Source organism: Panthera pardus, unplaced genomic scaffold (assembly GCF_024362965.1).
Source record: "Panthera pardus isolate Hobbes unplaced genomic scaffold, ASM2436296v1 HiC_scaffold_13, whole genome shotgun sequence".
In the NCBI taxonomy this organism is placed as follows: Eukaryota; Metazoa; Chordata; class Mammalia; order Carnivora; family Felidae; genus Panthera; species Panthera pardus.
In genome coordinates this window covers 141,644,957-141,668,769 of record NW_026526688.1, presented here as the reverse complement: position 1 = coordinate 141,668,769, position 23,813 = coordinate 141,644,957, and the positions used below count along the sequence as shown (strand labels likewise).

Below are 23,813 nucleotides of genomic sequence, written 5' to 3'. Positions count from 1 at the left end.
TTTCAGTTATTTTTCTCTTTTTTATAAGTTTTCTGCCCCTTTCTTCTCTTTCTGGGATCCCTATAATGAGAATATTACTTTGCTTGAAGTTGTCCTATGTGTTCCTTAAGCTATTTTCACTATTTAAAATTCTTTTTTCTTTTTGTTTCCTTCTCTGGGTGAGTCCATTGCTTTGTCTTCCAGGTTGCTGATCTGTTTCTCATTCAGTCTGCTGTTGAGCTTCTCCAATGTATTTTTCAGTTCACTTATTTTATTCTTCAGTTCCGTGATTTTTGTTTGGTACTTTCATATATTTTCTGTCTTTTTATTGAAGTTCTCCTGTGTTCATCCATGCTTTCCCCCAAGTGAGCATCTTTATGGCTGTTACTTTGCTCCCTTTGTCAGGCAGATTACTTATGATCATTTCATTAAGGTCTTTTTCTCAGGTTCTGCCTTGTTCTTTCATTTGGAACATATTCCTCTATCTCCTAATTTGGCCTGATTCTGTGTGTTTCTATGTATTGAAATAGCTACCTCTCCCAATCAGGAGTGGCCTGTATACAAGATTTTCTGTGGGGCTTAGAAGTGTAATCCCCCAGCCACCAGAGCCTGGTGCTCAAGGTATCCCCTGTGTGGGCTTCACGCACCTGCCAGCTGTGTGCGGGGAGGGTGGGGACGGGTGTGGGGTACTTGTCTGTCTATGACACGGGTATGGTAGGAATGAGGGGGTGGGCTGGGTCTCAACTGGCTGCCTGTGCAACAGGCTGCCTTATTGGGTGGGGTTGCTCACCTGGTTGGTTGCAGTTTGGCTGCCCCACAGCAAGGTTGCCCACCAGCTGTGCTCTGGATGTGGCATGGAAGAGGGGCAGAGCATGCTCAGTGGCCCTGATAGGTTAGAGTAGGATTGCCAACATGGCTCCTGCCAGCACTGGCATTAGCAAGGTTGAATGAGATTGCAAAAATGCACTCTTATCCCCAAAGAAAGTCTCAATAGGTTTCTTCTTTCCAGCAGTTGTTTTAAGATTAATAAGTGGGTTTCCTTCACATATGGTCTAGTGCTTTTCACACTGCTTCTTTTGCACCAGGTTGTGGAATGAGTTTATGTGTGAGCCCTTTAACACTGAGTTCCCTGTTCTTTCCAGTTCTGTGGTTCTCTTGGATGCACTCTGTTGGTTTTCAAAGCCATATGTTTTGGGAGCTCATCTGTCTGATACAGGACACAGTGGTTGGGGTGCCTAGTTTGGGGAACAAAGCCCTTGTCCTCAGGGAAAAGTTCTGTATTTTTGAGATCCCTCCCGATTTTCGGTCGCCTTGCCTGGAGTGGGGTTTTTGCAGACAGTATTGTCTCTGCCATTCCTACTTGTCTTGATGCAGCCCTTTTATCCTTTGTTGTGGAGATACTGCTCATCTGGTTTTCAGGACTTTTTCGAGGAATTTATTCCATATGTAGCTGTAGATATGCTGTGTCTGTGGGAAGAGGTGAGTTAAGGATCTTCTTATGCTGCCATCTTGAACTGTCTCTATCTTTCTTTGCCATTTTAAATGAAGTCTCTTAATTGTTCTTATGAAAAGCTTTTTCATTTTTAGGGAATTTTACTAAATGTTTAGTAACACAGAGATAGCATCTGTGATATTTCAAATAAATATTTAGAATATTGCCATCACATGTAAATATCACCACCTGCTCCCTTCACTTTCGACTTTGCAGTAAAATAAATTCTAGGTGATCATCTTGTGGAAGAGAGAAATGAATTATTATAGATTATGTAGTTTCAAGGGTAAATCTCTAATATGCTGGAGTTTCTTTAGTTTGTCTTCTACTCTAGAAAACAAATGATCTTGTGTTCCTTATAATTCAAAATCTTAGTTCAGTAATATCAGTACTTTTCAAGTGGAAAATATAACATGAGTTATATAAGGTTTGTTGTTGTATGTTTATATCTGCTCATTATGTATCTGTGGAGTAAAATAAAAGTTGATTCTTGTCTTTGTTTCCAGGACCTTTTGTGGTACGAGCTTTCCTTCGTACTTCAACAAGTGAAGGTTTGTTACTAAAGATCGAGCCATTGTTGCCTAAAGAAGTAGAAACCAAAGAAAATAACAAAGAAGATGCCTAAAAATGTTATATTATGAAATTATTTTCAGTGGATTAAGAAGCAATGGAGACAATTATAAAACTGTATAATTTCTACATTTGGTGTCTTGTTATTTCTTAATCATCATACTTGATTTTAACACTCGGAAAAAATCTTACAACACTTTCAAAAATAAGAAAAAATTTTCTCTGTCTGAACCTATATTAAATTGTCTTCCTTAGAATTTGGATTCTGCACGCTCATAATTGTAGCAGAAATTTCTAGCTTAATAACTTTCCCTTGAGAGCCATACCATTCTGAGGGAAAAGTAATATTCTCAATTTTCATAGGACAGAGAATGGCAGTCATGAGCTATATCCTAAATACGTCTATTTTCTATGGAGAAAGTATGGAAAGTGTTTTTTCTAAAAATTCTAAATATCATTTGTGATAGCATGCATATAGAAAATGACTAAGACGTTAAAATGTAGGTGGGAAAGCTTTTTTTCTTTTAGGAATTAATTTATAATATTTGTGGTTTTTTGTAGTAACAGTAGTGTATAATTTTATGGTGCTTTGTGCTATATATACAGTGTATAGTGTTTTCATACACTTAATCTCATTTGAGCCTGAATTCCTTTGCTTAATAGCAAGTAATAGGTTTGGTTAGTGTTTGTTGACTGAACATCCCATGATGTAGATAGAACAATTTCATTTAATGGAGAAGAATCAGGCTAGAAAGTTAAGTGTCTTTCACCAAGTGTCAGTTTGCAAACTGGTGTTGATCTTTAAGTATTTACTGGTAGGTGAAAAAATCAAAAACATAAGGATAATTTTGGCATGCAGTTGCCCACTGTCCTTTCTTTGGAATGATTTCCTTCACTCAGAGACTATCTTCTACTTTTTTATTTATTTATTTTTAACAAATGTTCAAATGCTGCTTCTTTCATGAAATAGTAGCATTGATAAATTCGTTGGTGGGATCTTCACTTCGTAAAGAATATTTTGGCAGCTTCATGTAGGTCTCCCAAATTGTTTTTGAAGTGGAAGTTGTCCGAGAAGTCCAAATGACCATGAGCAATCACTGTACCCCATTAAGCTTTTTTTCCCCCCACAGGAAAATTAAAATGTAAAGGCTGTTTACCAAAAACAGTAACTACAAAAGTTAACAGTAACTACAAAATAGTAACAGCAGTTACCTTCTGTTGAGTGCCCACCTACCATCTTATGCCTTTACTGCACTGTCTCATTTCATCCTCATAGCGGTTCGGTGAGGGGGGTTTGCTACTCCCACTTCACAGGTAAGGAAATTGAAACCTATGTGAGCTCCCCTAACCTAAGACTCACACCTAGATCTGTGTGATTTTAAAGCCTGTTCTCTTAACCATTGGGGTATGGTACCTCCTTTTTATATATCTTAAAAGATAAATCAACCTATTTATGTGACACTTTAAAATTTTGAAAATATTGAAGAATTATACTTCAGTGTCTTGGTATCTCTAGTTATGGGGTTATGGCAGAGTGGATGTGAGAAAGTAGAAATAAAAGGGTTAGAAGGAATGGCGTGAGAAAAGAGTAGTGTTAGGATGGAGAGAAAAAGGTATTTACTTGTTTTCCCCAATTACTGTCTTTTGAAAACTTACTGATTAATCATTATTTAGAGATCCTAATTCAGAGTAGAAGCTCTATTACTATGTTTGTAGATTTTCTTCTGATTAGTAGATTAAGTATGCTCTTATAATTGAAAGTTTTAGAAACACTAATAAACATAAAAAATAAATCTACTCATAATCCTACTGCTCAAAGATAACCAGCATGAATATTTTGGTGCTCTCCATTTTCAGTTGGCAGAGAGAGACAGAATATACACATGATGCTATAAAGTAAGCATTTTTCCATATTAATTAAAGTCTTATAGGAAAAGCGTCATTTTAATGGTTGAATAATACTCCATCCTATTGATGCTATAATTTATGGAATTATTTCTCAATTGTTGGGCACTTAACTCACTTTCAGATCCCCCTCCTCTATTATTTATAATGCTTTGGATTTGTAATTTATTTTCCTCTCTATTCCTTGCAGTGACATTACTGGGTTAAAAGGTATGGTATGGCTAGGAGTCTTAATTATGTCTTAGAAAGGTGCCTTTGTGATCAGATCAAACCTGAACAAGGAAATATGGTTGGAAAACTTACTCTGGGCAGGAACGTTCCAGGGTTTAATTAACTGGCCAATGGACAAATTATTCCCTACCCTTCCATTATGCATTTTTCCTTTTGGCTAACTAGAACTAATGTTGAGTGTTTATTATGGTATGTTTCTGGAAAAACAGAATTGTACTAGATAACTCTGAACATAAATATCTTTCTCTTTTATATTATTATATTCTTAGAGAACAATAAATTAAATCTTATATTTGAAGAAATTAAAAACTTAAAAAATTTTATATTAAGTACTAGTACTATTCAAACTTTAGCCTCATTCCAAATTACCTGGTGGGCTCACACTCACAAATTTCTGGGCTCTGCCTAGCAGTTTTGGGTGGACCTTGACCTTTTCACATTTCTAACAAATTCCCAGGTGATGATGATGTTGCTGTTCTATGGACAACACTTTGAGAACCTCTGTTATTTACTAATGGCTCTTTTAATCATGGCTAGATAAAAAAATCTCTGGCTGTAGTAACAGCAACAGTTTATGTAAAAATTCCACAGGTAAATTCTAATGCACTGGGGTTGAGAATCACTGGTATATGCAGTTAGCTAGGTCATAAAAAAATGTAAAATTTGCAATAAAGTTGAGATTTAAAAAAATGTTTTTTAAAATTTACATCCAAATTAGTTAGCATATAGTGCAACAGTGATTTCAGGAGTAGATTCCTTAATGCCCCTTAAAAGTTGAGATTTTAAAAGACGGGGATGATTAAAAGATAATGTGCCAAATTTAAGAGCCAGGACTAATTTATAGATTTCTGGTCTATCTCTGTGTGTAAATAATTTAAATTCTGGCTCTCACTCTATGAGAAAACATTTCAAAATCTGGGATCTTTCTTCTGTAATATAAGGACATCATAAGATGTTCACCACTGTACTTTCTGACAAAATTTTATGATCTTTTTGAAGGTGGCATTTCACGTTGTTAAAAGTTATGTAACCTAACATTATTAATATAAACACACACGTGAACCTAAATTTAATGGTATTAATAGGATTATCTTGTGAAAGACCAGATGCTTGGCGTGGGATAGGGGCACTTAATTCAGTAGTGTTTTTCCTGTAGCAAGCAGTTACGCAGAAAGTCCAGTAGGTGGCAATCATAACCTTTCATACAACTTTTAAATAGCCTTGTGCGTATTGGTAAATACTTGTTTTTTCATTTGAGTATACAGATAAAAAAGCAAAATTACTATATAGACCATTTGGAGCTTTGTTTTATAACAGGTTTTTAATAAATTTTATTCTATTTTGAACATACTATGGCGTTTGCTGTAGTTGTCATTGTAATAGTGCGTATTTAGAGTTTTTTTTGTTTCTGTTTTATTATAAAATTTTTCAAAAATACAGAAAAATTTACTCACCTATTTACTCACCGCCCAGCTTCAGCAATTATCAGCAGTATGCAATTGTGCTGTTTACATCTATCCCTTTCATCTATCCACAACTCCCCAGTTTATCCTTATCCCTGCTAGAGTAATTAAAAGCAAATCCCTTGAGGTGCCTGGGTGGCTCCATTAGTTAAGCATCCAACTTTTGGTTTTGGCTCAGGTCATCTCATGGTTCTGAGTTCGAGCCCCACATTGGGCTCTGCACTGACGGTGTGGAGCCTACTTGGGATTCTGTTTGTCTGCCTTTCCCTAACTCACACTCACGTACTTGTGATCTCTCTCAAAAATAAATAAATAAACTTAAAAAAAAAAATAAAAGCAAATTCTACATATCCAGAGCCCAACACCTTATCCATTAGGCTAGATGGCTCTCTGAAAAATTCCATACATCATACCTCTTAACCTATAGCGTTTTAAGAATAATCAAGATATAAGAAGATTTTAGGTCCATTTTTCAGAACCCATTGTTTTTGTGTTCTACTTTGGCCATTTAGGGCATTCAGTTTTGGGGTTTTTTTTTTTTTGAATTCAGGTTTTTAGTATTATATTTTTCATGTAATAATGGGCAAATATCTATTTCCATTGCTCTTGAGAACTTAGTACATGTACATAGTAACATAATTAGCCACCAAAGGTTGTATGTAACTATCAATACTTCAAAAAATAAGGAAGAAGTTGGTATCTTTACTTACATTTTTGTTTTTGAATCAAAAGATCAAATTAGAAATGTAACTATTATAAGGAATAGGTTGAAATAATATTCAGTTTTCATCTGAAGGATGAAATATTCAGTTTTCATCTGAGGAACAAAAAGTTTTACTGTATTGTTTTATTTAAAAAAAAATAGAAGAGCAATAAATAAATTTGGCAAAGCAGAGAAAGGAAAAACAATGAAAAATTTAAAGAAAACAATGACCCATAATTCTTTAAATAACATTTTGTTGTAGTTCCTTTTTTCCCTTCTACCTATGTGGAAGTCGCCTTTGCTCCTGTAAGAGCATGGCTGTGATCATGAATACAGAGTAGACAGGAGACTTCTTGACTCTGGAGGTTTCCCACATTCCCAGCTCTTCAGTCGCTTACTCTTGAGAAAAGGCAACCAAAAGCAATCACTAAGTGTTTGCTACATGAAAGGCCTAACACTTTCTGTATCTCATCATATGTTACATAAATTTTATATTATTGTTTACTAAGTTGGCAATTGCTTTAATGAAAATTAATTTATATGTTTTTCTAAATAGAAAAAACCCAGTGGTTCCCAAAGGGCAATAAGTATATACCATTAGTTGCACAAGAAATGAATTTGAATGGTAAGTGAACCACATTTTAAATTAATAGTTAAGTAATCTTTAATGTATCATAGAAAAATATAGCTAACGTATAAAGACCATGATTTCATGGGTATCATTGCCTAGGATGACATTACAATAGGTGATTATTTGTAAATTCAATTTAAAAACACTAAATCATATAAATATGTTAATTATATAAAATGCTTTCCAAAGTGGCTATCCCAGGGGCGCCTGGGTGGCTCAGTCAGGTAAGTGTCTGACTCCGGTTCAGGTCATAATCTTGTGGTTCGTGAGTTTGAGCCCTGCATCAGGCTCACTGCTGTCAGTGCAGAGCCCACTTCTGGTCCTCTGTCTCCCACTCTCTCTGCCCCTCCCCTGCTCATTCTCTCTTTGTCTCAAAAATAAATAAATATTAAAAAAACAAAAACAAAGTAGCTATCCCATTTTATATTCCCTCCAGCAAGGAATGAAGGTTCCAGTTTCTCCACATCCTTATCAACATTTGGAATTGTCTGTCTTTTTTATTAAAACCATTTCTAGTGAGTTAAAGTAGTCACACATATTTTAATTGAGAAAATGAGTTTTTTGCTGAGAAAGTATTTAGGTATAGTTGTTAGTTTTTAAATATGTGCCATTGCAAGATGGAGCTTGGATACTATGAAGCTCCAGAAGTAGAGTTAGAACTAATGTAGGTTTTATAAAGAAGGAAATCCTAGCACAAAATTAATAAACAAAACTTAGATGCTGTGGATTCTTAGTGTGTTTACATTCAGCTGTATCAATAGCATTCTTCAGTTGCTGTCAGTGGACATTGACTGATTTAACCAGAGAAGGAATGTGTTCTAAGGAAATGGGATGATTCACAGAATCTAAGGAAAAGCCAAACAACTGGTATTGGGAAAGATTAGGAAGCAGCTAATGGAATCTAAGTAGCAAGAACCAATGGACAGTTTCTTCCGGTACTGAATCAGCTCTGTTTTCTGACTTTATGTCATTCCACTCAAGATTTAAGTTCTCAAGGGAGAGAGTCTGGTTGGCCTAGTTTAGTTTACACACCTACTCTTTGGTCGAAAGAAAACAGAATTGATCATCTTACCTAAGGTGTGTGCAGTAGGATAGAAGAAATTCCACAGGAGAATATTGAAGTGCTTTTACCAAAAGAAATAGCTGTTGAGTGCTGGGGAGGAAAACCAATAGATGCCCACTACATTAGCTCACTATAGCTTGGATGGATATTTAGGAAGAATTAGTAGCACTGACAGGATTAACAAATCTCCAAGGCCCATTCATTCCTTGAATTTTTATTAAATGTCTCCTATGATTTCTGTGAAATCCATAACTATATTTCTTTGAACTCAAAATATTTATTAATCTGAAAGTATATACAATAGGAAATATTCTTTGAATGCAAAAAAAGTTGCTTATTTATTCTTTGGAGGGGAGAATTGTTAATTTCATTTTGTTAAACAAATATAAACACATGAACAGATTCCCGTGGTAAAAAGGTTCAATCAGAGCCAAACTTCTGATTTCCCCCACCCAACTTCCATGTGAATCTTCTATACTTTTACAAATTCTGTTCCTACATCTGCCTATTGACATATGGATAAATATGGATTGTATTGTACTGTATTTAATATTTCACAATTAACTTTTCACTCAATAATAGCAAGCATTATTCCATGACTATTACATTTTTTAAAAGGTTTTGTATTTCTCCATAATATGAATGTACCCCGATATATATTACCAGGTGTATGGTATTTATGTTAGGTAATGTATATATTACCAGATGTATGGTATTTATGTTAGGTAATGTATATATTACCAGGTATATGGTATCATAGAAAAATATTACCAGGTATATGGTAATATATACATTACCTAACATAAATACCATACATCTGGTAATATATATCGGGGTACATTCATTACCAGGTGCATGGTAATATATATATTACCTATTGGTTGATATTTAGGTTATTTCACATATATCATTTTGATGAACACATATGTGTGTCTTTTTGCAAGTATGAATGAGTACTTCTGTAAGTTAGATTGGTAAAATAATAGTGATTAAGATCACAAACCTGGAGTTAAACTATAAGGATTCAAGTTCCAACTGTGCTGTAAACCTGTACATTGTTGTTATTGCCCAGTAATTTTAAGGCAAGTTTCATTGACTTACAACCTTAATTCAGACATATAAACACCCTTCAATATCACTCATCATCTGGGAAATACAAATCAAAACTACAATGAGATACCACCTCACACCTGTCAGAATGGCTAACATTAACAACTCAGGCAACAACAGATGTTGGCAAGGATGCGGAGAAAGAGGATCTCTTTTGCACTGCTGGTGGGAATGCAAGCTGGTGCAGCCACTCTGGAAAACAGTATGGAGGTTCCTCAAAAAACTAAAAATAGAACTACCCTATGACCCAGCAATTGCACTACTAGGTATTTATCCAAGGGATACAGGTATGCTGTTTCAAAGGGACACATGCACCCTAATGTTTATAGCAGCACTCTCAACAATAGCCAAAGTATGGAAAGAGCCCAAATGTCCATCAATGGATGAGTAGATGTGTGTGTGTATATATATATGTATATATACATACACATTTACATCCAAGTTAGCACATGGTGCAACAATGATTTCAGGAGTAGATTCCTTAATGCCCCGTGTGTGTGTGTGTGTATGTGTGTATATATATATATATATATATGTATTTATGTACATATATATGTATTTATATACATATATATATAGGATATACACACACACAATGGAGTATTACTTGGCAATCAAAAAGAATGAAATCTTGGAACTACGTGGATGGAACTAGAGGGTATTATGCTAAGCCAAATTAGATAAAGACAAATATATGACTTCACTCATGAGGATTTTAAGGTACAAAACAGATGAACATAAGGGAAGGGAAGCAAAAATAATATAAAAAACATGGAGGGGGACAGAACATAAGAGACTCTTAAGTATGGAGAACAAACAGAGGGTTGCTGGAGGGGTTGTGGGAGGGGGGGTGGGCTAAATGGGCACGGGGCATTAAGGAATCTACTCCTGAAATCATTGTTGCACCGTGTGCTAACTTGGATGTAAATTATAAAAAATAAATTGTAGAAAAAAAATCTAAAAAAAATATGTAAACACCTTGATGAATTTTCCCAAAGTGAGTATGTACGTAGCACATAGATCAAGAAATAGATAATGCCAGCACCCCAGAAACCCCTTCATTCCTTTCTTGGAAACTACTCCTATTCAAGGTGACCAATACGACTTCTAAGACCACATACTTGTTTTACCTATTTTTAAACTTTATGTAAATAGAATAATAATTATCATAAGTATTTTAGGGGGAGGTCTGGGTTCATTCAGTCATTATGCTTATGAAATTCATATTATTGTGTGTAGTTGTAATTTTGCTCACATGCTAATTGCTGTAGAATATTCCAATGTATGAATGTATCAGTTTTCCATTCTACTATTGATAACGTGGATTGTTTACAGTTTAAGGGTATTACAAATAATGCTGATATGAACATTCTTGTACATTCTGGTGAAGTCTTAGGGTTATAAATAATGCTGCTTATTAATATTATTGTCTGTTTCTTTTGGTGAACACATATATGCATTTCTGTTGGACAAATACCTAAGAAGTGGATTTACTGGATCATAAGTTAGGTATATGCTCATTTATAGTTGATGATGCTCAACAGCTTTTCAACATAGTACCAGTATACACTCCCAACATGTAGGAGTTCCACATCCTGCTCCATATCCTTGCCAATAATTGGTTTATGTTTTTCATTTTAACCATTTTGCTGACTGTGACATTCTTTAATAATATATGAAGAATTTTTAAATTCTGTTAGTAGAGGAAATGGAATTTAGAATATCACTTTCCATAGATTAAAGATGTAACATGGTGATCTAGAGTTTTACATAATTTATAAAATAAATTTTTCTTAAAAATTAAAAGGTGGAAGAAATCATTTTCTAATTCTAACAAGTTACTGGCTTCCTTGGGAGGGATTATTTTTCTTCTAATTATCCTATATAATGAAGGGTTCTCTGTCAGACTCTAGAACCTGGTTTTGAACATTACCCCCTTCTTAAATCTGAATCTGAATATTCAATAAAATTAGACATATAAAGGGGTGTTTGGGTGGCTTAGTTAGTTAAGCATCTGACTCTTGATTTCAGCTCAGGTCATGATCTCATGGTCATTAGATTGAGCCCTGTGATGGGCTCTGGGCTGAGCATAGAACCTTCTTGGGATTCTCTTTTTCCCTTTTCCTCTGCCTCTCCCCCACTTGCATGCCCTCTCTCTCTCTCTCTCTATCTCAAAATAAATAAACATACATTTTAAAAAATTAGGCCTATAAAGTTTTACAGGTATTGTTTCTGGTACATTATGCAATTTCAATTACTACTCAACCTAGAATGGGGACTGTAAATTCATGGCTTATGTTCTATCATCCCCCATCTCCAACCAGGCAAATTGTGACAGATGGTGTGAATCACAGAATTCATTCCCACTGATTTCTACATGGTCTCAGATTCCGCGCCCCCCCCCCCCCCCCCCAGTACAGTGTTCTACAGAGTCACACTGTTGATTAGAAGTTTGGTAGAACATTCAAACACTTTTTTCTTCTTGTGCCTCATGATACAAGATAATTTTCTCACTCTTATTTTTTTCTCAAATATTGCTATGTTTGTCAGCCCTATTAGATTAACAGAAATGAGACTCATTCTTAGCTGCAATTTAAATCTATTACTTAATCATAGTGACTGAGGAGCTGGCTTACTTTTAGTATTACTTTTAGATTTTCTTTTTCCTTTCTATTTTAATATTTAATCCAAAAAAATTTTCCCGTTTAGAATAGCAAAAATTCTGAGTGTGTTGCTACAGCTTCATAGGTCAAATTAAGTTCTGCCTAAGTCACTTGCCAGATGTGGTGCAGGAGGGGAGAAACCAAGGAAAGCATGGCAGTTTCTTTAGAGAAGACACTGAAATCAGATTGTGGGAGGCCTATGGCAGCTTCAGTTTGTGGGGCACAGCACCAGAGATATAGATGCTCTGTAGAGAAGCTCCAGGAATCTACAGGATGTCAAAAGATCTTTTGCTGTTTGCTAAAGAGCACATACCTAGAATAAAATGCCACAAAATCAGACAAAAAGCTGCTTTTGGGAATCTGTAAATTGAACAATTCCCAGAGCTTACACGTGGGTGAGAGACATTTGAGTTTTTGCCACCAGAGTGGCAAGACCTCATTAAAAATCTTGGGCATTCAGTAGATACCCCAGAGTCATGCCTTACAATAGGGCTAACGGCTGTGAGTAAAGGCTACTCTAGACCACTACTAGCAAAGCTTAAAAACAACTTCAGAAGGATCAAGTTGATTAGCAAGTAACTGCCTGCCAAAGTCAATACTTGAATAAAATAAAAAATCTAAAATCTCAAGAACATGGATTTATGATATCTGGTACCCCCCCCCCAAAATTATGACATTCAAATAAGGAGGAACATGCAGAGAAGCAAATCAGTCAATAGAAACATAAATGACAGAAATGAATGAAGTAGCAGATAACATGGAGCTTTAAAGTAACTACTGTACATATGTTCAAGTATGTAATGGAAAAAAAAATGAACATTATGAGAAGTGAAAGATATTAAAAAGAAGCAAAGAGAACTTTAGAGCTACGAAATGCAGGTCTGGGAAATTCACCTATGGATTATCAACTGATTAGGCACTGTAGAAGAAAAGAATTGTGAACTTGAAGATACTGAAATAGAAACTATTCAAATTGAGCAACAGAAAAAAAAGATTGTAATAGAACAGTTTCTCAGTGACTCGAGGAATATTCCAAGTGGTCTAATGTAGGTGTAATTGGAGTTCCTGAAAAGTGCAGGAAAGAGGAGCCAGAGAAAATATTTGAAGGAAAAATAGATTAATTTTTTCAAACAAGATGGAAAGAAAAATTCCTAAATCTAAGAAACTCGACCAATTCCATGCAGGATGATAGAAAGGAAAACTCTTCTAAGGCATTATCTTATTTGAGTTGTTGAGAACCAGTGATAAAGTGGAACTCTTGAAAGCAGTCAGAGAAAAAAAGAAATATTAAATATAGGGGTACCAAGATAAGAATTACTACTGATTTCTTGTCAGGAAATAAGTCAAAACAAGGAATAGAATGATAAGTTTAACATGATTAAAAAAAAATTCATCTAGGATTCTATGTCAAGTGAAAATATCCTTTAAAACTGAGAGTGACATAAAGACATTTTTGGGCAGACAAAAGCAAAGAGTTTATTTCCAGCAAACTGAATTATGAGAAATGTTAAAAGAAGTTCTAGAGGAAGAAGAATGATACCAGATACAAACCTAATTTCATATAAATGAACGAAGAAGGCCAGAAATGGTAAATATGTGGGAAAATATGGAAGATGTTTTGTCATTTTTATCATTAAAAAATTACCTTTTAAAAACAAATGTAGTAACACTGTATGGTGGGGTTTATAACAGTTTGAAGTATCATATATGAAAATAGTAGTATGAAGGTTGGCAGGGTGTATATACATGTCTTACTTTAGTTGGGTACAATTTTCTCTGTTCATCTGGTGTTTTTTAGCAGATGAAATCATACATAAAATTTAAGTTACATTAAAATTTTTTGTGCTGTGTTAAAACAAATTTGCATTGTCAAAATAAGCATGATAGTAGAACTGACTGTACATTTCAGAGTATGACCAAAGTTTATACCCATATGACCATGATGAAAATAAAAACGCAGAACATTTTCATCACCTCAGAGTTTACTTAGTGCAATTTTTACTAATTTCTGCCTCAGCCTCAAGCAACAGTAATTTTGTGTTCTGTTGCTATAGTTTTGTGTTCTGTCACCGTATTTATGCTTGCTCTAGATTTCCATATAAATGGATCATATCATGTGATGCATATATTTTATGTTTGGCTTCTTTTGCTTAGAATAATACTGAAATTCATCCATGTTGCTGTGTGTATCAAATACATTGTTCTTTTTTTATTGCTGAAATGTATTCTCTCGTTTAGATATGCCAAATGTATTCAAAAGATGGGTATTTGTATTGTTCCCCATTTGGGGCTATTCTGAATAAAACTTCTATGAATATTCATGTATAAGCTTATTCTGTGGACATTTGCTTTCATTTCCCTTGGATAAATAATGGAACTGCTAAGTCATATGGTAAGTGACAACTTTCTCAAGAAACAACCAAATAGGTCTACAAAGTGGTCATACCATTTACACTCCCATCAACAATGTTTGAAAGTTAAAATTACTTCATATCCTCAGTTGGGTTCTTCATCTGTTTAATTTTAGCTATTCTAGTGGGTGTGTAGTGGTATCTCATTGTGATTTTAATTTGCATTTCTCTGGTGACTAATGATGTTGAGCTTCTTTTCATGTGCTAATTAGACGTTCTCATATCTTCTTTTGTAATTAGAACAAGGTGTCTGTTCAAATGTTTTGCTCTTTAAAAATTGTGTTGTCTTCTCATTGAGTTAGAAGAATATATAATCTGGTTTCAAGTTCTTTGTCAAATATATATGTTGCAAATATTTTCTTCCAGTTGTGGACTGGCTTTTCATTTTGTTAGTTAGCTTTTTCAAAGAATGGAATTTTACAATTTTCATATCTATTTTATTAATATCCTTGTATGCTTAATGCTTTCTGTGTCTTAAGATATCTTTTCCCTTCCCAAAGTTGCAAAAATTTTCTTCTATATTTTGGTCTATTACATTTCTCCTATTAGGTTTATAAGTTTTAGCCTTCACTTTTAGGTTTGTGATTTATTTCAAATAAAATTTTTTTTGCATGGTATAATGATTGAGGTGCATTTTTCCATTTAGCTATCCAATTATTCTAGCACCATTTGTTGAAAAGACCATCTATTCTCCTTTCTTTGGCACCTTGGTCAAAATTAATTAATCATATATGCATAGACATATTTTTGAACTCTCCATTTTGTTCCACTGATCTATTTACCTGTCCATATACTAATACCACACTATTTTGATAACTGTAATTTATGGTAAGTCTTAAAACCAGATAAAATAAGCACTCTAACTTTATTTAAAAAATTGTTCTGGTTATTTTTAAGTTCATATTCCTATATAAATTTTAGATTCAGCCAAGTTTCTAAGTGTCTCAATTTTGGGGCATCTGGGTGGCTCAGTCTGTTGAGCGACTAACTCTTTGGCTCAGATCATGATCTCATGGTTCATGAGTTCAAGCCCCACGCTGACCTCAGTGCTGATGGCGCAGAGCCTGCCTGGGATTCTCCCTCCTCTCTTTCTGCCCCTACCCCAATTGCGCTGTCTCTCTCAAAATAAATAAATAAACATTAAAAAAAATTTCTCAATTTCTACAAAATGGGCTGTTGTATTTTGATTGGGATTTCATTGAATTAGCATTTTAATTTAGAGAGAACTAGTACATTAACAATATTGTCTTCTAATCCATGATTGGTATCTCTGTTTATTTAAATTTTTTTTAATGGCAAGAGGAAGGTTGAGGAAGTTCTATTTCTAGTTTGCTGAGAATGTTTTGGAATTGTTATTGTTCATATTAAGTGTTAAATTTTATCAAGTGCTTTCCACACCTATTAGGAAAACCATATGGATTTTGTTTTTTAGTTCACATGGTGATTTACATTGGTTGTTTTTCAGATGTTAGACCAACCTTCTGTCCTGAGATAAATCCCTCTTGGTCATGCTGCGTTATCTTTTTTATATGTTGATAATTTAGATTTGATATTTTATTAGAAACTTATCCAACTAGGTTCAGGAGAGATATTGATCTTTATTTACTTATTTTTTTATTTTTTGGAAATAGCTTTACTTTAGGTATCAGGTTAATGCTGGTTTCAAAATGAGTTGGGTGGGAAGTACTCATATTTTCTGAAATTTTGGTGAGATAACTATTATGTCTTCCTCAAATATTGGATAAATGTTACTAGTGAATCCATCTGGAACTAGGGTATTTTTAATGGGAACATTTTAAATGACTAATTTCCTTTATTCAAATGATACAGAGTGATTCAATTTTTTTAAATTTTTTTTTTGGTGTCAGCTTTACTTTTTGTTTATTTCTTCTAAATTATCAAATTCATTGCAATAAGTGTATTTAGAATATTTCTTTATTATCCTTTTAACATTGATAGTATCCGTGATGATGCCCCTCTGCCCCTCTTTTCTATACTGGTACTTTGTGTCTTCTTTTTTTTTTTTTTTTCTTGATTCTTCTAAGCTAGAAGTTTGTTATTTTATTGATCCTTTTTAAAAAGCACTGTGAGATTGATTTTTCCCTGTTGTTTATGCAATTCATTTTTAATCAAAAATTTGATAGCATTTTTATTAAGATATATGACATACCATACAATTCACCCATTTAAAGTGTACACTCAGGTTTTTTTTGTATATTCAGAGTTGTGCAATCATTACCATCATCACCATCAATTTGAGAAAACAATATAACTCCCCAAAAGAAATTTCCTATCCAGTCACACTTCGTTTTCCTAACATAATTTCCCCAGTCTTCGGTAACCACTAAACTTTCTATTTCTAGAAATTTGCCTATTCTGGACATTTCATATAAATGGAATCATATAATATGTGGTCTTTTGTGACTGGCTTTTTCACTTAGCATAATGTTTTATTTATTTATTTTTGAAAGAGAGAGAGAGAGAGAGAGAGAGAGAGAGAGAGAGAGAGAGAGAGAAGGGACGGAGAGTCAGATCATGACCTGAGCTGAAGTCAAGAGTTGGACACTTAACAGACTGAGTTGCCCGGGAACCCTTAGCATAATGTTTTTAAGGTTTATCTGTGCTATACTGTGTATCAGTACTTCATTTATTTTTATTGTTGAGTAATATTCCATTGTATGGCTACCATCAGTTTCTTTTTATCCGTTCATTAGTTAATGGACATTAGGATTGTTTCCATTGTTTGGCTATTACGAACAATAGTACTACTAACATTTGTATACAAGTTTTTATATGGACATATGTTTTAATTTCTCCTGGATATTAACCTAGCAGTGGAGTTGCTGGACCAAATGGTTATTCTGTATTTAGTCTTTGGAGGATATACCAGGCTGTTTTCCAAAGTGGCTACATCATATTATAATCCTACTGGCAGTGTGTGAGCATTCTAAGTTCTCTACATCCTCACCAACACTTCTTATTATCTTTTTTTTTTTTTTAAATAATAGCCATCCTAGTAGGTGTGAATTGGTGTCTCATTATGGTTTTGATATGTATTTTTCAGATAAAGATGTGCTTATTAGACATTTGTATTTCTTCTTTGGAGACATATATATTCTAAATCTTTGCTCATTTTTAAACTGGATTATTTGTTATTTTATTGGTTTGTAAGAGGTCTTTATGTATTCTAGGTAGAAGTTTCTTATCAGATAAATGTTTTCCAAATTTCTCTCCCATTCTCTGAGTTGGCTTTTCACTTTCTTGATGGTGTCCTTTGAAGTACAATTTTTTTTATTTTTGATGATGTCTGATTTGTTTATTTTTGTTATTGTTGTTTGTATTTTTGGTATCTTATCTAAGAACCCCCTTTCTCTCCCCAAGTTCATGAAAGTTAACACCTGTGTTTTCTTATAAATGCATTAATAGTTATAGCTCTTACATTTAGGTCTTTGATCCACTTTTAGTTAAATATTTATATGGTGTGAGGTAGTGGGTTCAACTTCATTCCTTTGTGTATGGATATTTGTTTTTTCCACCACCATTTATTGCAAAGACTATTCTTTTCCCCTGCTATTGGTCTTGAGACCCTTGTTGCCAATCAAGTGACTATAAATGTGAAGGTTTATTTCTGGACTTATTTTGGGTCTTTTAAATTGCCATACACATTGTAGAATCAGTTTGTCAATTTTTGCAAAGAGCCAGCTGGAGAGTGTGTGTGTGTGTGTGTGTGTGTGTGTGTGTGTGTGTGTGACATGGGGCAATTGAGATATAATTGGCATATAACATTATATTAGTTTTAGATGTACAGCATAATGATTTGATTGTGAAATGATTACCACAACAAGTTTAGTTAACATCCATAACCACGCACAGTTCAATTTTTTTCTTGTGATGGGAACTTCTAGGATTTCTCTTAGGAACTTCCAAATATGTAATGTAATGTAATGTAATGTAATGTAATGTAATGTAATGTAATGTAATGTAATATAATGTAATCATGTTAACTGTAGTCACCATGCTATATGTTACATTCCCAAAACTTATTTGTCTTCTAATTGGAAGTTTGTACTTTTTTAAAAAAAATTTTTTTAATGTTTATTTTTGAGAGAAAAAGACAGAGTATGAGCAGGGGGAGGGGCAGAGGGAGGGAGACACAGAATCTGAAGCAGATCAGGCTCTGAACTGTCAGCACAGAGCCCAACGCAGGGCTCAAACCCACAGACTGTGAGACCATGACCTTAGCCAAAGTCAGACATTCAACCGACTGAGCCACCCAGGTGCCCCAGGAAGTTTGTACTTTTGACCATCTTCACCCATTTCAGCCACCCCACTTCTGTAACCACTAATCTGTTCTTGTTATGCTTTTCTTTATGGTCGGTAGTAATGTCTACTCTCTCAATCCTGCTTTTGCTGATTTGATTCTTCTCTTTGCTTGAATAATGTAGTTTAAAGTTTGTCAATTTTATTGATTTTTTTCAAAGAACCAATCTTGATTTTATTAGTTGTCTTATTGTTTTTTATTTTCTAGTGATTTATTATCACTTTAATCTGTTATGTCCTTCCTTCTGTTTGCTTTAGATTTAATTTACTCCTCTTTTTCTAGTATCTTAAAGCAGAAGCTTGGGTTATTGATTTGATATCTTTTTTTCTTTTTTAATATAGGCACCTAAAACTATAAATTTTCCTTCAATTATTTATTTTTTTAAACAATGTTTATTTGTTTGTTTATTTATTTATTTTGAGAGAGTGAGAGAGAGAGGGAGAGAGGGAATCCCAAGCAGGCTTCATGCTGTCAGTGTAGAGCTCAATGCAGGGCTGGATCTCACAAACTATGAGATTATGACCTGAGCTGAGATCATGATCTCAGCTGAAATCAAGAGTCAGTTGCTTAACCAACTGGGCCACCTAGACATCCCTCTAAAATTTCCTTTAAGTGCTGCTCAAACTGCATCTCATAAGTTTTGGTTTGTTGTACTTTTATTTTCATTCATCTCAAAGTATTTTCCAATTTCCCTTGTCATTTCTTCTTTGACTCTTTGGTTATTTAGGATGTTCTATGTGTGCTTGAGAAGAATGTGTATTCTGTTGTTGTTGTAGAGTGTTCTATAAGGTTCCATTAGTTCTAGCTGATTTAAAATTGTTCAAGTGTGCTACGTACCTACCTATTTATGTATTTATCATTGTTATTTTTAAATGTTTATTTACTTTTGAGAGAGAGAGAGAGACAGAGTGCGAGTGGGGGAGGGGCAGAGAGAGAAGGACAGGCAGAATCGTAAGCAGACTCCAGGCTCTGAACTGTCAGCACAGAGCCCAACGTGGGGCTTGAACTCACAAACCACAAGATCAAGACCTAAGCTGAAGTCAGACGCTTAACTGACTGAGCCACCCAGGTGCCCCAGGTGTGCTACCTTTTTAAAACAATTTATTAGAGAGAGAGAGAGAAAGAGAGTGCACAAACAGGGGAGAAGGGCAAAGGGAGATTGAGAGAGAGAAAAGAGAGAATCTTAAGTAGGCTTTGTGCTCTCTGCTCTCTGCTGAGCACCGGGTGGGACCTGGGGCTTGACCCCATGACCCTGGGATCATGACCTGAGTCAAAATCAAGAGTCAGATGCTCAACTGACTGAGCCACCCAGGTTCCCACAGTGTTCTTTTTTTTTATTAGGCAGTATCTTTTCCTTCTTCTCCTCCTCTTGCCCCTTTAACCTCCTTTCCCTCCTTTTTCCGTCGTCAGTGGCATAGTCTTTGACTCTTGCTTTCATAACCCCATTTTCCCTTTGGGCTCTTTTTTTTTTTTTTGTATTGTGGAATTTGCATAGCGCTATGGTTTTTAGGAATATTTATGCTGAGTTATAGAAGAAATGACTGCTTAAGATAGGTGCATTTTATTTTATGTAAATTATTCCTCAATGTTGATTTAAACAGAAATTAATAATTCTGGGGAAAATTTATTTAAGGTGGTAAATTATAGTTCCTTAGAGTAACAAATCATTTTATTTTAACAGAAAGCTTTTGTAAACTTAACTCCTTATCGGAGATTTTAAAAAATCTATCAACATATTTTCTGATTAGTATTTAAACCCATTTTTCTTATTCCACTAGTCTTGTCACATTAATCCATTTTTTTTAACACAAAGCCTTAATTATTCCTTCCTCTTAAATTGTTTAGTAAAATGTTTCTGCCTGTATTATAATTGACAATATCTAACCTTAAAGTTTCAACTGTCAACTATGTCAGGCTAAGAGAACATATTTACCAACAATTGCTTTTTAATCCAAAATACAGTGTTACCTTTCTTTATGTTCATTTAAAAATAAAGGGTTGGTTTCCACTCTTGCTCTTCTCCAATATTACCTGCAAGGTAGAAAGCAATTTTGTGTAGATTAAAAGCCTAAATTAACCGTTAAAAGCAAGTCGACTTGTCTAGTCATCTCAATGGATTCATTGATAATTCAAAGGAATAATAAATCAGAGCCATCATTACATCTCTTTAGTGTAAGAGAAATCCTTTCTCAATGAGAAAGTTAATCATTTAACAAATATGTGTTCCCATGGGAAAATAATGTTTGATCATACCGATGATAACCCTCAACATTTTAAAAGAGTAAAATTCAACACAATGAAATCCTTAGAGTTCCTAGTAAAAGTAAGGCATGATGTCAGTCTGTTTTAAGGATAGTATTTGATTTTGAAGGCCTTTTTTGAGACTTATAGCCAATTTTTGATATTAAAGTGAGCAAATATCATTGAGCACTTAGTTCTGAGAACTCAAATGATGGCGGTGAGTGAATAATGCCATCAGTGTTTTTCCAAATTTTTATTTTAATAGACCTGTCTTGGATGTTTAATTCTAGATGATATTAAGTTTCTCCTGATTTGGTGATAGCTATAAATAGTGATATGTATAAAAATTAATGAACATTCTCTACAAATACACATCTTGTTAAAATGAACTCCTTTTTTGATGAATTTTAGTGTAAATATTCAGTCAAGATGTAAATTAGGGAACCCTCACTCTCTCTCATCAGATGGTCTTCTTCCTTTGTAGCTCTTGTTAACATTTATTTGTGTATTCATTTGTTTAATGTCTATGCTCCATTTCTGCTCTCATGTATATATCTTTTACCATTATATATCCAGTACCTAGCACCATGCCTAGCATATAGCATGCACTCTAAAATAATTGTTGAATGACCAGGTAAATAAGATGCCTAGACTTCAAAAGCCTTTCTTAACTCCATTCTGACTTAGGAAATAACTTGAGCAAGTTTCTTATCCTCTTTCTGCATTTTGCCTTCTACAGTTTAGTGAATAATAATGGTAACTTACATATAATACATCACATCTCTGTAATATTTGAAACATTTTTATAGCATTCACTGAGTATTTACTATGTGCCAGGAACACTACTAGGTATGAAGGACACAGCATTGAACCTAAATAAATAAATAAATAAATGAAAGCAAAAATTTGTGCCTTCATGGAGCATTTCTAGTAAAATCTGTTGTTTTGTTTTGGTCCTCACAACAACCATATGTATTATGGCTTAATATGTTTAGTATGTGCAGTGGGTTGGACGGATATTATTGTTAATTTACTAATGCAGAAATAGAGACTTGGTAAAGTTTTTACTCAAGATCAATCAGCTCGTGAATTCAAGCACTAGATAATGTCCAGTGTTTTTCTTCTTCCCTTAACTCTGATGTCATCTATTGTGTAGGAAGTTTTTGAGAAAAAGGAAGATCCAATTTATTCAACATCTTCTGTAAAATATACTGCATAAATACAAAGTGATGGCATGATTCAGGTTTTTTTTAATTGAGGTATAATTGACATCCAACATTAGCTCCAGATGGATAATACAATAACTCAATATTTATATATATTGTGAAATGATCACCCCAATAAGTCCAGTTAACCTCCAATCATGATTCAGTTTTTAAAGTGGTTTTGAAAACGATGGCATTTCAAGATACCTTAAATCCAAAGAAAATTTAGAATTTAAGTTTGAATTTGTTTAGATATGGCTTGTTATTTAATGTAATACCTGACTCTTATACCTAGACCCTTGATTGTAAGAGTTGGAGTTTCCTATTGTTAAATGTTCTAATACTGTATATTAGCATGTGAATTTAGACAATGCCCATAGTGGATGACATATTAGTTGCTAAGCAAAGGAAATTACCATGCCATCTGCTGCCTCTTATAAGGTATGTTTACTCAACTCATTTTCTGAATCCATACAGCAAAGCCACCATAAGTAATGTGAATTATAGTAGCTTGTATATTTTTTGACTAAATAAGCAGTTTATGAGGAAAAAAACACAACTTTTTCCCTCTTTTCAATTTCAGTGGATGTCTTGGAAAACTTTGTCCTTCAAACTTTGTTTTAATGAGATTATCTTTTATTAGATCATTAGATATCACATATTCAAACTTAAGAATTTTTCTTTGTTACGAATTTACAAATTCTTTAACATTGAAACTAACTGTAGAAAATCTGGTATTTTATTTGGAGCACTTCAAATTCTAGAAAGCATTAAAATGTCCCCAAATTTCCTGAGGCTTGTATAGAGGAACTTAGGTATGGAAAATATATCTGACAGAAATTCCAAAGTAAATTTTTTGTAAACCTGTGCTAAAGGTCAGACATTTGACATGCTTTTATTTGACCTTTTATCCTACTAAAGGATTAGATTACCATAAAAAAAAAAAAAAACACTTCTCAAAGTGTGTTCCGTAAAGACATTAACAAGTATTATTGGGGAGAAGGAAGGTTTCTATAATCAAATATGATGAAAATGCTAAAGAGGGTTCTTTACTATCTGACTTCTCAGAATCTCTACTATGTTAATGTGTTAGTGTGTATTATAATCTTTAGTAGGTGGTATTTTTTACATTTTGCCACAGAATTTTTTTTTCTTAGGAGTGTCTTATGAGACTAATGCTATTCAAAACACAATTTAGGAAACACTGTCATCTGTCTGTACGTCTGCCTACCTAACTTTTCCAACTGGATATTGAAGAGTTATCCAAAAGTGATCTCAGTATCTTTCCCTTAAATCTGCCCCTCCTTCTCCTCTCCTATCTTATTGAAGAGCACTAATATCCACTCAGTTGCCCAAGCCTTATACCTGGATCCATCCTTAAGTCTTGCCATTTATTTCTCTTTTCTCATTCAACCATCAACATGAACTAATTATCCCAATTCTTTATATCTCTCCTTTTAAAAATGTTTATTTATTTAGACAGAGAATGTGCATGTGCAGGAAAGTGGGGGAGGGGCAGAGAGAGGAGGGAGAGAGAGAAGCACAAGCAGACTCCCCACTGTCAGTACAGAAACTGTCGTGGGGCTGGATCTCATGAACCATGAGATCATGACCTGAGTTGAAATCAAGAGTCGGATACTTAACCGCCTGAGCTACCCAGGTGCCCCTGTATCTCTTAAATAAATCCACTTTACTCAAATTGAGTCTAAATGAATTTAAGCCTTCATCATCTTATACAGATTGCTAAAGTAACACTTTAACTCAGCATCATTCAATGTGATGCAACATAATGCAAGCCACAAAACCAAATCATGTATGTAATTTA

General features: G+C 34.1%; 1 protein-coding gene across 2 annotated transcripts in view; it reads left to right on the top strand.

Annotated features, from left to right (window-relative positions):
* Positions 1-2,170, top strand: part of MRPL1 (mitochondrial ribosomal protein L1) — a 97,886-nt gene extending 95,716 nt beyond the window's left edge. For both annotated transcript variants that reach the window (XM_019466697.2, XM_019466689.2), the window contains exon 9: positions 1,978-2,170. In XM_019466697.2, coding sequence (XP_019322242.1) covers positions 1,978-2,096 — 119 coding nt within the window. In that variant the 3' untranslated portion in view covers positions 2,097-2,170. The remainder of the gene's footprint in view (positions 1-1,977) is intronic.
* Positions 2,171-23,813: the final 21,643 nt, after the last annotated feature.